Source organism: Nicotiana sylvestris, chromosome 1 (genome assembly GCF_000393655.2).
Source record: "Nicotiana sylvestris chromosome 1, ASM39365v2, whole genome shotgun sequence".
In the NCBI taxonomy this organism is placed as follows: Eukaryota; Viridiplantae; Streptophyta; class Magnoliopsida; order Solanales; family Solanaceae; genus Nicotiana; species Nicotiana sylvestris.
The window spans coordinates 47,733,659-47,745,364 of record NC_091057.1 but is presented as its reverse complement, the minus strand read 5'-3'; the positions used below and the strand labels follow the sequence as shown (position 1 = coordinate 47,745,364).

The 11,706-nt window shown below is 40.3% G+C and overlaps 3 protein-coding genes across 6 annotated transcripts; all 3 read left to right on the top strand.

The window, feature by feature from the left end:
* Nucleotides 1-2,076: 2,076 nt before the first annotated feature.
* On the top strand, nucleotides 2,077-4,858 carry LOC104241970 (nuclear transcription factor Y subunit B-5-like). Of its 4 annotated transcripts, XR_714853.2 has the most exons (4): nucleotides 2,077-2,418; nucleotides 2,778-2,821; nucleotides 4,108-4,280; nucleotides 4,384-4,858. XR_714853.2 is itself a non-coding variant. In XM_009796945.2 (3 exons), the coding sequence occupies exons 1-2, from the start codon at nucleotides 2,138-2,140 to the stop codon at nucleotides 2,809-2,811; spliced, it is 315 nt and encodes a 104-aa protein (XP_009795247.1). In that variant the 5' UTR covers nucleotides 2,077-2,137; the 3' UTR covers nucleotides 2,812-2,821; nucleotides 4,384-4,858. The 4 variants fall into 4 exon arrangements, 3 of the variants coding, with proteins under 3 accessions (XP_009795247.1, XP_070015202.1, XP_070015194.1); XM_009796945.2 differs by lacking the exon at nucleotides 4,108-4,280; XM_070159101.1 differs by lacking the exon at nucleotides 4,384-4,858 and having other exon boundaries at nucleotides 4,108-4,346.
* A 2,027-nt stretch (nucleotides 4,859-6,885) lies between these two features.
* LOC104241973 (uncharacterized) lies at nucleotides 6,886-7,989 on the top strand. The gene has a single exon (XM_070147468.1). It carries the CDS (start codon nucleotides 6,886-6,888, stop codon nucleotides 7,987-7,989), a length of 1,104 nt encoding a protein of 367 aa, XP_070003569.1.
* Nucleotides 7,990-10,538: 2,549 nt separating this feature from the next.
* LOC138869851 (uncharacterized) lies at nucleotides 10,539-10,916 on the top strand. The gene has a single exon (XM_070147466.1). The coding sequence runs from the start codon at nucleotides 10,539-10,541 to the stop codon at nucleotides 10,914-10,916; it is 378 nt and encodes a 125-aa protein (XP_070003567.1).
* Nucleotides 10,917-11,706: the final 790 nt, after the last annotated feature.

The window sequence follows — 11,706 nt, the reverse complement described above, 5'->3', positions numbered from 1 at the left end:
ACTATGTCGTTCCCCACCGCCGGCCGCATATCAACGTAATTGGGGATTCCCCACCTTTTTTTCAACTCTGCAATGTCACTTTCTCTCATAATGGAGTGGACAGGTTTCGGTTCCACCCCGACGCGAGTACTGAAGTCGGTCAACTCTCTCCCAGGGCGAGGCAGGATCTCAACCACCGATGGGACCTCCTTATCTTCCACCGCATCTACCCCTCCGGTGGCCTGAGCAGCACTTTCCGGTGCCGAAACTGTGGCAGGAAGATCGGTGCGAGAAGAATCACCAGCCATTTTGCCCAGATGAGGCGACAGAAAGGCAACAGAAAGAAAGGACGGAGATTTTCAGTTGATTAAGGGTAAACGAAAACTTGGAGGGTCAGAAAGAAGGTATATCTACCGAATTCTCTCGAGTAAAAGGTAAAGAAATGTGTCAATCGAATGATAAGCTCCCTCTATTTATAAGAGACACAAATCCCCCGAGCATGAAACCCAAAAGTCGCCAATCGAATTTGATAGGGTACGAAACGTTTCAGTTCCCTAGGAACGTGTGTCATAATGGCGGTAACCACGAAATAGCGCTTTGATACCAAACGACATTTCGATTCCGAAACCGCCGCAATGGTCCATGGGTATCGAAAGAACGCCGCCCCTCACCAAAAACCCAAGGAATGTAACTAAGGAATGAAAAGTCAGAAGTCAGATGTCGCTCGAATTCGTAGTAATCATGATCCGTCTGCCGAGCCCAACAGGAGACGACCCCGACAGACGGAGGGACTAACTGTATTGGTCAAAATCTGACCGTCACGACCGAACTAACCAACGTCCCGCCTAGGTAACTGGGTAGTGAAAGATAGCATAGCCCACTCTGCATCCCTTTCCCGACATCCATCGAGTCGGAAGAAGCAGCGCCTAAAGGGATGACCGAGACATATTAGAGGTAAGAGGGCGTCTGCCCCAGTAAAGGACAAGGGTGACTTGACTATATATTGTAAGGGAAAACCTTCGATTAAAGGGGCTGCTCCCTCCTTTCTCTTTCTGAAGCTCTCTTCTTGTATTCTTGATAGGAAAGAAGTAATTTATAGAAGAATATGTAAAGCTATCTCCCCATCGATCGATGGGAAACACAATATTGAATTTCAATAAGATCATTTCATTTCTTTTATCCTATATGCGATCCATACTACTAGCTCTTTGATCTGGAATTAATTATGTTTGACTAAGATTTACCCCTTCATCTTCTTTGATTGATTTGTTCAAAAAAGTTTCGATATCTTTTGAGTCAAACACAAACCACGGCTGACATAGAACAAGTGTGTTATATAAGTAATTACTATATCAGAAAAAAATAACACGTAATTTCTTTCGACATGTACTTTTTTCTTTCTTTATTTTTTTGGCAAGTAAAATATTTTTTATTTACCAAATAGAATTATGTACAACCATCGAAAAAATTGATAGTTGGACAGCAAGCTCCAACTCCAGCTACCACTCTACACTACAATCACCTCAACTAATCTCATATTGACAATCCTAGCTATAATGGATAGAAATTTAGCAGCTCCAGTCATTTTGCAATCCTCTGCTTCATTGCTATTATCAACATGTATTTCACTATGTCGACATCATCTTACTACGTACAAACTACATTTAAAAAAAATGATAAATGCGTGTTTTTTCTCATTGATGCCAATAATGTTTTTCAAATTTTTTTTCAAGTAAGGTTAGAGATCTTGTATCTTAGTGATTGATAAATGTGAAGTTTTAGTAAAGTTTTATTTTTAGAAAATACTAAACTTTTTTAGAGACAAATTATTTACTATTGTTATGTAACAGTAGTTCTGAATAAAGTGCAATACGCTTAACTGAGCATAACTAGTTTAATTATTATTGGAACATATGTAGTCAATTGATTGGTTAAAGCTATACCATTATTTCACACCTTTTGAAAGTGATCAATAATATTTAACTGAAACGAAAGTCTAATTGGCCAACTTAAATTAGTGTAAACAATACCTGGAAAAAGATGTTAGCGTGAGCATATATAAAAAGAAGTTTTGACTAGAATATATTTACATGTCTCTCTAACATTTGACACTGTACTATAGTACCAAATTAAATTTCATTTTTTTTCCGTTGAAAAAATGGCTCAAAACGATGAAGGAAGTAATAGCAAGGAACAAGATCGTTTGTTGCCTATAGCCAACGTTGGTCGAATAATGAAACAAACTTTACCCCCAAATGCAAAAATCTCAAAAGAAGCAAAAGAAACAATGCAAGAATGTGTATCTGAGTTTATCGGATTTGTGACCGGTGAAGCATCGGAGAAGTGCCGGAAAGAACGCCGGAAAACGGTGAACGGCGACGACGTTTGTTGGGCTTTGGGAACTTTAGGGTTTGATGATTATGGTGGTACAATGAAGAGGTATTTGCATAGATATAGAGAGAGTGAAAGTGAGAAAGTAAATCAAGAAAGAATTGACAATCATAGTGAAGAATTGGAAGAACGTCCAATAGGAGGATCTCAGCCAAGAAACTATAATCTCGATTAATTAGGAATAAAAATTAATTAATTATCTCATGTTTTTGTTTCTCTTGATTTTAAATCTCCTTTTTATAATTGTTTCTTCCATAATTTCTAATTACAAAGGTTTGTATTTTTTCGAATGGAATCATGTTGAATTAAAACATTCATCTCATAGTCAAGTTGATTGAATGATTTCTCTATAAAAATTAAATTTGACCTTTTTTTTGGGTATGGATTCACTTGATATTATACTGCAGGTTTGAATTAAGCACCTGCGGTACTATGAATTGAAGCAGACCAGGTAAGTAGAAACAGTAATAGATTAAAGCAGTATTAAGTACTCTCTCTTTTTTTTTTTTTTTTTTGGGGGTCTAGAATCTATCTGTTTCCATGAAAATTTGCAACTGTATGGTTACGTTTGATATGAAGAAAAATATTATCGAAAAACATTTTCAGCAAAATACTTTTTAGAAGATATTTTGTCACACTGTTCAACACTCTATAAAAGTTAGAAATTACTTCAATGAACTATTGGAGAAAAACATCAGGGGAGAAAGTCATTTTACCTCTTTTGACGGAAAATATTTTTCAAGAAAGTGTATTTTTTTGCTGTTTGGTTGTCAGAAAATGACTTGTTTTGTGAAAAAATTGTCGAAAAATGTTTTCCATGGCACCAAATAATACACCCTATGTACATAGGCTATATACTACTAATTTGGAAATATAAACAAGATTATATGGTTCATGCCATTAGCTAGAAGAGTTGATGAGTACTGATTGGTCTTTAATTTAGGCTAGCTTTCCCTTTCTTTAGGGTTTGTTTGGTTTGAAGTAGGAATTAGGAAAGGAAAAATGGAACAGAAGATGCTGAGCTAGAGCAAAATATACTACTATTATCTTATTCAGTGTTTCTATTCTCGTTCCTTTCATTCCAATCCTAATTAATCAAAACGTTAATTTCACCAATGAGTATATATACTGAAACAAACATCAAAGATTGGTCCAGAAATTTGAAAGGTCATTATCCAAAATTGCCTCAAGGAGTGGTTAAGTATAATCCTCCAAAAATTGATTTCATCTATACAAAATAGTTGAAGGAATTAAATGGACTTGGCTAACATTAGACTTAGATAATGATCATTGGAGATATAAAGCTTAATTTAGTCAATGAACTGTATGGACCCTTGTTAGTGACTCAGATACTAATCGGAGAATTCAAATATCAACATTTAGGGTAAGCTTTGAATGGATCCAAAGAAAAGAAAATAGAAGTTGATAGATGAGACTAATTACTTTGTTTTTAGTCTTCTTTCCTTTGATTTCTATTCCTTGTAGAAGTTATTAGACGAGGATATTTTTTTCTTTCTTTTTTTTCTAAACTTTTCCCAGATTGCATGGGAGTGTTGTATTAGCAAAAATAAGGAGTTTGTTGATACATCACGAGGGTAGAACACACCCTACAAAAAATGAGGCGTAGGCAATTATAAATAGATCGCCCTCTCTAAATAACAAAATGCAAAACTAGCTAATAAAAAAGTTGGCCTTGTCATATTTATTCCTTATGCAAGGAACCTAATCTTTGTCCAGCAAAAAGGGGTCTTTCGCCTGACTAGGCAGCTGATGGTTGGAATAGAAAAAAGCAGGCTGATGGTTGTTCACTGCCATTTTAGCCAAACAATCCGCTAATTGATTCGCCTCTCTATAGCAGTGACTAATCTGGATGTTGGAGGTGTTGATAGCTGATAATAGGTTAAATCTAGGTAATTTGGCGATTGTTTATGCTCCAACTTGATTATATTCCAATATCATAATATGGTTAATTGATGAAAAATAGGCTCTAATTGTGAATTGTATATATTGCAGGATGAAGAGCCTAGGTGATGCCTTAAACAGTTGTGATTGGAACCATTTTGGAGCAAGAAAGACCCCTCAGAGCTGAGTACGCTTGAAGACGAGGAACAAAAGTGATGAAACACAGAACTGGACATGCGCACCCAGGTGCGCGACCGCGCTACTTTTAGCGCGTCCATGACATAATCTCAGCCAATTAGCGCGGCCAGGTGCGCGGTCGTGCTAGTCCAAAATCCGGGAAGAGTTATTTAGGGGCAGAATTGGAAATCTGGAGGAAAACTCACTTAACCTATATAAAGTCAAGCTCGCCCAAGGAAGAAAGAGGAGGCTTTTCATAGTCTAGTGCAAGAAATAGAGAGACAAGAGGCAAGGAGGAGATTTGACCATCAAGTTCTTCTTTTCTTCTCTTGGTTTTTGCTATTTGGGATGAAATTGAATCTATTTGTGATGAACACTAGCATGAGTAGCTAAAATCCATTGTTCTAGGGTCATAGGTGAAACATGAATGTTGTTGTTTGAAGTTTAATTTGACAAAGTTGGTTTATCATATTGGGTTGTTTATTTAATTCTGCTTTTAATTATTTTGATGAGTAGCTAACAGTGAAATACTATCTACGAATCTTTAGTTGAACTCGAAAGTGGGAACTTAAGATTGCATATAGAATTAAATAGAGCAAGTTTTTGAACCCGGGCCTTGGGGAACGGATTAGCAATTGGGATAGACATATACCCAATTGCCTTGCTTGGTTGAAATTCAGGAATTGTAAATGCATTCTTGTTAATCTTAATTTCATAGACATATAGGCATTGAGTTAACTTGAATAGGCGAGTAAGAACTCGACAGATTCTTATGAGTAACATTAACCCTGTCAATCAACAATCCAGGCAAATCAATTAGTCATTTTAAGCAAAGCACATAACACGATTGTTAGCTAGCCTGTGGCCCTGGAATATCCTCTCCTACTGTTTGTTACTCGAAATTGTTCTGTGTTTGGTTAATTGTTCTAGTTAGATTATTGCTTGGTAGTAAAACAATCACATCTCTATTTTGTGAAAAAAACCTCTTGGATAGACAAATTAATTGAGTTTGAATTAGTCAACAGTTAATCATAAGTGTTCGTGGGAACGATACTCTACTCACTACTCTATTGTTTGACGATCACGTGCACTTGCGTGAGTGTTTTTGGTCGCAACAAGTTTTTGGCACCGTTGTCAGGGACTTAGAAATTAGCTACTTGACAGAGTTGAGTTTTTATTATTTATTTATTCAAGTTTTAATTTTCAGTTCACTTTGTTTGTGCCAATACACGTTTTCTTTTCTTGAATGCGAAGAAGTAGAAGCGCAAACAATCTCCTTCCTCTTGATCCCGAAATTGAACGAACACTTCACAGATTGAGGATGGAGGTGGACGCTAGAACTAGAATTGAAAGAAAGTTGGACATCGTAGTTCAACCACAGCCAATTGAGATGGCAGGTAATGAGGAACGCGCGGTGATCGAAGCCGTAAGGCCCAGTCTGGGTAATATGACTCAGGCTATTGTGAAGCCTGATATCACTGGACACTTTGAGCTAAAACAATACATGGTGCAACTGATCCAATCCATAGGGCTATTTGTGGGCTTACCTCATGAAGACCCGCAGAGGCACATTCAGAATTTCTTGGAAATTACGGTCACTTACAATTATCCGAACGTTTTCAAGGACTATGTCAGGCTGACACTTTTCCCATTTCACTGATCGGGGAAGCTAAGGAGTGGTTGAATAAGGAGCCAGCGAATTCAATTCGCACTTGGGATGATCTGGCAAGGAAATTCTTAATCAAGTTTTTCCCCACTAAGAAAACAAAGATATTGAGGAGTCAAATTCTTGGGTTTGAACAACGAGCTGGCGAGACACTTCATCAAGCATGGGAAAGGTACAAGAAGATGCTCAGAGACTGTCCTCATCATTGCCAGACGGACGAGGTATTAGGTCACATTTTTGTAGATGGGTTAGATGATGCTTCAAAGATGAATCTTGATTCAGCTTGTGGGGGTAGTTGCATAGCCAGACAGTACAGTGAAATCCAAATCTTGCTGAATAACTTCACTACTAATGATAATAACTGGCAAGGTGATGTTGATTCACGAAAGGCAGTTAAGCAAAAATAAGCTGGATTACTTGAGCTCGACGAAGTGTCAGCCATGAGAGCCGATATTGCAAAGCTGGCCAATCAGATGACTAGGATGACATTATATCGACCACATATAATGCAACATGTATAACAAATTACTATTTGCTGTGAACTCTGTGGTGACAGTCATATGAGTGATATGTGCCCCACAAATCTAGAATCCATCTATTATGTGGGGCAACAGAACAGAGGTCCACCAAATTAGCATGCACAATACGGGAATTCTTACAATCCAAATTGGAGGAATCATCCCAACTTCTCATGGGGTGGAAATCAGTAGAATCAGAATCAGCATAGACCCCAAGGGAGTTTCAATCAGCCTCAGAGACCACCCCAACAAATGAAAGAAAGTACCAATGATTTGCTAAAGAAGTTGTTAATTGACAATCAGCAACTCAGGACCGACTTCAGAAATTTTGAGAGGCAAATGGGGCAGTTAGCAACAAATCAAAACACTAGACCTGCAGGCGCTCTCCCTAGTGATACAAAAAAGAACCCTCAAGTGAAAGCAGTTACACTTAGAAACGGGAGGGAGCTAGAAGAAGTGCCAAAGAAAGAGAAAGACAAGCACATACCTGAGGGAGAGTTGATCCCTAAAGTGACTCACGAGCCAAAGAATGCTGCTGAAATTCCAGAGCTAGTGGAGGCCCCAAGGCCACCACCACCTTTCCCCCAGAGTTTACAGAAAAAGAATGATGATCGCTTGTTCACAAAATTTCTCTCTATGTTGAGCCAGGTTCAATTGAATATCCCACTTGTTGATGTGCTTCGTGAAATTCCAAAGTATGCTAAGTACATAAAAGATATAGTGACTCACAAGAGAAGAATAACTGAATTTGAGACAGTGGCACTTACTGAGGAGTGCACTTCAAGGGTCCAAAATAAGCTCCCTCAAAAGTTTAAGGATCCTGGCAGCTGCACGATTCCTATGCGCATTGGTAATATTAATGTGGGTCATGCTCTTTGCGATTTGGGGGCGAGCATAAATCTGATGCCCCTGTCTTTGTTCAAACAATTGGGCCCGAGAGCTCCAAGTCCCACTACTGTGATGTTGCCGCTGGCTGATAGATCGATAGCATACCCTGAAGGGGTGATTGAAGATGTGTTGCTGCAGATTGGGAAATTCATCTTCCCTGCTGATTTCATTATCCTCGACTATGAGGCTGATGAACTAGTTCCAATCATATTGTGGCGACCTCTCTTAGCTACTGGTGATGCAATTATCAAAGTGAGAGAGGGAAAGATGACTTTGAGGGTAGATGATGAGGAAGCAGTTTTTAATGTCTACAAAGCAATCCAACTTCCCCGCCACTATGAGGAGCTCTCAATGATATCTGTTGTTGAGGCTGATGAGCAGATTCATTATCCGAGTGTATATCTAGACGATTCTCGAGAGAAAACACTTTTGTTGCTTGATAGCCTGGGGGCTGATGAGGAGGTTTAGGAGATGATGCACATCCTAGATACATCTTGTGCGTACATGAAAGAGATACACCCATTTGAGCCTTTGAATAGGCCAGAGGGACCTCCTACAAAGCCGTCAATTGAGGAAGCCCCAAAATTGGAGCTTAAACCTCTTCCACCTCACCTGCAATATGCTTATTTGGGTGACTCTAACACTTTACCCGTTATTGTTTCTTCTGACTTGTCTAAATTGCAGGAAGAAAAGGTGTTGAGAGTGCTACGTGAGCACACGTGAGCACTTGGGTGGACGATGTCTGACATTAAGGGCATTAGCCCAGCCTTTTGCATGCACAAAATCCTCATGGAGGACGGACACAAGCCGATTGTAGAGCAACAACGCCGACTCAATCCAATTATGAAAGAGGTGGTAAGAAAAGAAGTGATTAAGTGGCTTGATGCATGTATTGTATTTCCTATCTCAGACAGCAAATGGGTAAGCCCAGTTCAATGTGTACCCAAGAAAGGGGGGATGGCTGTAGTAGTTAACGAGAATAATGATTTAATCCCTACAAGAACTGTCACCGGGTGGAGAATTTGCATTGATTATAGAAAATTGAACAATGCCAACCGGAAGGACCACTTTCCTCTCCCCTTTATTGACCAAATGCTTGATAGATTAGCTGGCCAGGAGTACTACTGCTTCTTAGATGGTTACTCGGGGTATAATCAGATTTCTATAGCCCTAGAGGACCAAGAGAAGACCACATTTACGTGTCCTTATAGCACGTATGCATTCAAGAGAATGCCCTTCGGTCTTTGTAATGCACCTACGACTTTTCAAAGGTGTATGATGGCCATTTCTACTAACATGGTTGAGAGGTTTGTGGAAGTATTCATGGATGATTTTTCTGTATTTGGATGTTTTTTTATAACTGCTTGATGAACCTTGATAAAGTACTTGCTAGGTGTGAAGAAACTAACTTGGTGCTAAACTGGGAAAAGTGCCATTTCATTGTACGTGAAGGTATAGTTTTGGGGCACAAGGTATCCAAAGATGGTTTGCAGGTGGACAAAGCAAAGGTGGAAGTGATTGAAAAATTGCCCCCACCGATATCTGTCAAAGGCATTCGCAGTTTCTTGGGCCATGCAGGTTTTTATCGTCGTTTCATTAAAGATTTCTCGAAACTTTCCTCTCCCTTGTGCAGGTTGCTTGAGAAGGATGTCGCCTTCAAATTTGATGCTGCCTGTCTGAAGGCATTTGAGGAGCTGAAGGGAAGGTTGGTGACTGCACCAATCATAATTGCTCCAGATTGGGAGCATCCATTTGAGTTGATGTGCGATGCGAGTGACTTGGCTATTGGAGCTGTTTTGGGGAAAAGGAGAAATAAAATCTTCCACTCCATCTACTATCCGAGCAAAACTCTGAATCCAGCTCAGATGAACTACACAGTCACTGAAAAAGAGTTGCTTGTCGTGGTGTGGGCGTTTAACAAGTTCAGGTCATATCTAGTGGAGACCAAAGTCATCGTCTACATAGATCATTCTGCTATCAAATATTTGAGAAGAAAGACGCCAAGCCGAGACTGATTCGGTGGGTCCTCCTCTTGAAAGAGTTTGACCTAGAGATCCGAGATCGCAAAGGAACAGAGAATCAAGTGGCTGATCACTTGTCCAGATTAGAAAATCGGAACCATGTAGCTGAAGGGGGTGCAATCAAAGAAACATTCCCTGATGAGCAGTTATTGGCAATCACCTTAAGCACAGCCCCGTGGTATGCAGATTATGTGAACTTTATTGCAAGCGGGGTGACACCACCAGAATTGACACCCGATAATAGAAGAAGGTTCCTGCATGATGTGAGGCTTTACATGAGAGATGAGCCATTCTTATACAGGCTATGTGCAGATCAGTTGGTGCGAAGATGTGTTCCTGAGGAGGACATGAATGGCATACTTCATAGCTGTCACGCCTCGCCATACAGAGATCATCATGGTAGAGACAGGACCGCCCAAAAAGTGCTACAATCAGGTTTCTATTGTCCAAATGTTTTTAGGGATGCACACGCCTTTGTTAAAATATGTGACAAGTTCCAAAGAACTGGAACGATCACAAAGAAGCACGAGATGCCGCTTCAAAACATTCTGGTAGTGGAGCTTTTTGATGTTTGGGGAATTGACTTCATGGGACCGTTTCCGTACTCCAATGGTCATAGGTACATCTTGGTGGCAGTCGATTATGTGTCTTCACATGCTTTGGAACTCCTAGAGTGTTGATTAGTGATGGAGGAACGCATTTCTGCAACAAACTGCTGAATAATGTTCTTGCAAAGTACGGAGTCAAGCACAAAGTTTCCACTGCCTATCACTCCCAGACGAGCGGTCAAGTGGAAGTGTCAAACAGAGAGGTAAAGCGGATTTTTGAGAAAACAGTGAGTGTAAATAGAAAAGATTGGGCAGGGAAGTTAGACGACGCATTGCGGGCATATCGAAATGCATACAAAACTCCCATAGGTACTTCTCCGTATAAGTTAGTTTATGGGAAGGCATATCACTTGCCCGTCGAACTTATTGGGCAATTAAAAAGCTGAATATGGATGGGGACTTGGCTGGCGAGAAGAGGTTGCTGCAACTCAACGAGCTTGATGAGTTTCGTTTACACGCATATGAAAATGCCAAATTGTGTAAAGAGAAGACTAAGAGGTGTCATGACAAGAACATCCAACATCAAGAGTTTGAGCCAGGGCAAGAAGTTCTTTTGTTCAATTCAAGGTTGAAGCTTTTCCCAGGAAAGCTTAAATCTCGTTGGTCAGGCCCTTTTGTTGTGGTAAGTGTGAAGCCTCATGGAGCTGTGGAGTTGCGGGATATGAGTTCAACTGGTACTTTCTTGGTGAATGGTCAATGGATAAAACATTACTGGGGTGGTGACTTTGCACGTCACAAGACCTCGATGGACTTGACGGATGCTTGAGAACGTGTTGAGTCGTGTCGCGACGTCAAATCAGGCGCTAGATGGGAGGCAACCTATTGAATTGTTGTAACCGTCGTGCCACGACGTTAAATAAGGCGCTAGTTAGGAGGCAACCCAATGATAGTGGTAGTGTTAATTTTGTGTTTTAGGAAGAGCTAACCAATGCAGTTGACAAAGGGCAGGTGCTAAGGCCATCGAACGGGGTAAGAACAGGTGAAAAGTTGAAGAAAAAAATCGCCCAGGTGCGCGCCCGCGCTACTGGACGTGCTACTAGGTGCTAAACTGCAAAGTTTCTGCCTTGGCCGCGCACCTAATCGTTCTACCGGACGACATCTGGGCGCGCTAGTAGCTCTTGGGTTCTGTATTGGACGCGCTAAATCTAGCGCGCTCGCGCATCTGGGCGCGCTAGTTCCGTAAAAAAAATCTGGCGTTTTCAAGTGTATTTTCAATTTTTCGTTTATTATTTTTTTATTTATTCTTTAGACTCAATTACCCCTTTCCCCCATCTAATAAATGCCCCCCTCCCGTACCTGAACCCCCCATTCAACAAAAGAAAACCCCTCCCTCATTCCAACTCAAACACAAACAAAACCTTCCTCCAAACACTCCCAAATCCCAAACCCACCCGTCCCCCATCTCACGACCCCCCCAGTTCACTGAGTTCGCTAGCATCTTCCCCATTCTCCTTCACCACAGGTATGAGCCCTAGTTTCTTTCTTCTTTTTTATTTTTCTCTCTATTTTTTCAGATTTTTTGGTTGTATTCTTATGCCTATGTTGTAGTAGTTGTA

Bases quoted from the DNA above. Each gene is read 5' to 3' on its own strand.
- LOC104241970 (XM_070159093.1), top strand. From the start codon at position 2,138: ATGGCTCAAAACGATGAAGGAAGTAATAGCAAGGAACAAGATCGTTTG. The intron at 2,419-4,383 runs GTATTTGCATAG...TATATATTGCAG, and splicing joins TATGGTGGTACAATGAAGAG to GATGAAGAGCCTAGGTGATG.
- LOC104241973 (XM_070147468.1), top strand. From the start codon at position 6,886: ATGAAAGAAAGTACCAATGATTTGCTAAAGAAGTTGTTAATTGACAAT.
- LOC138869851 (XM_070147466.1), top strand. From the start codon at position 10,539: ATGGATGGGGACTTGGCTGGCGAGAAGAGGTTGCTGCAACTCAACGAG.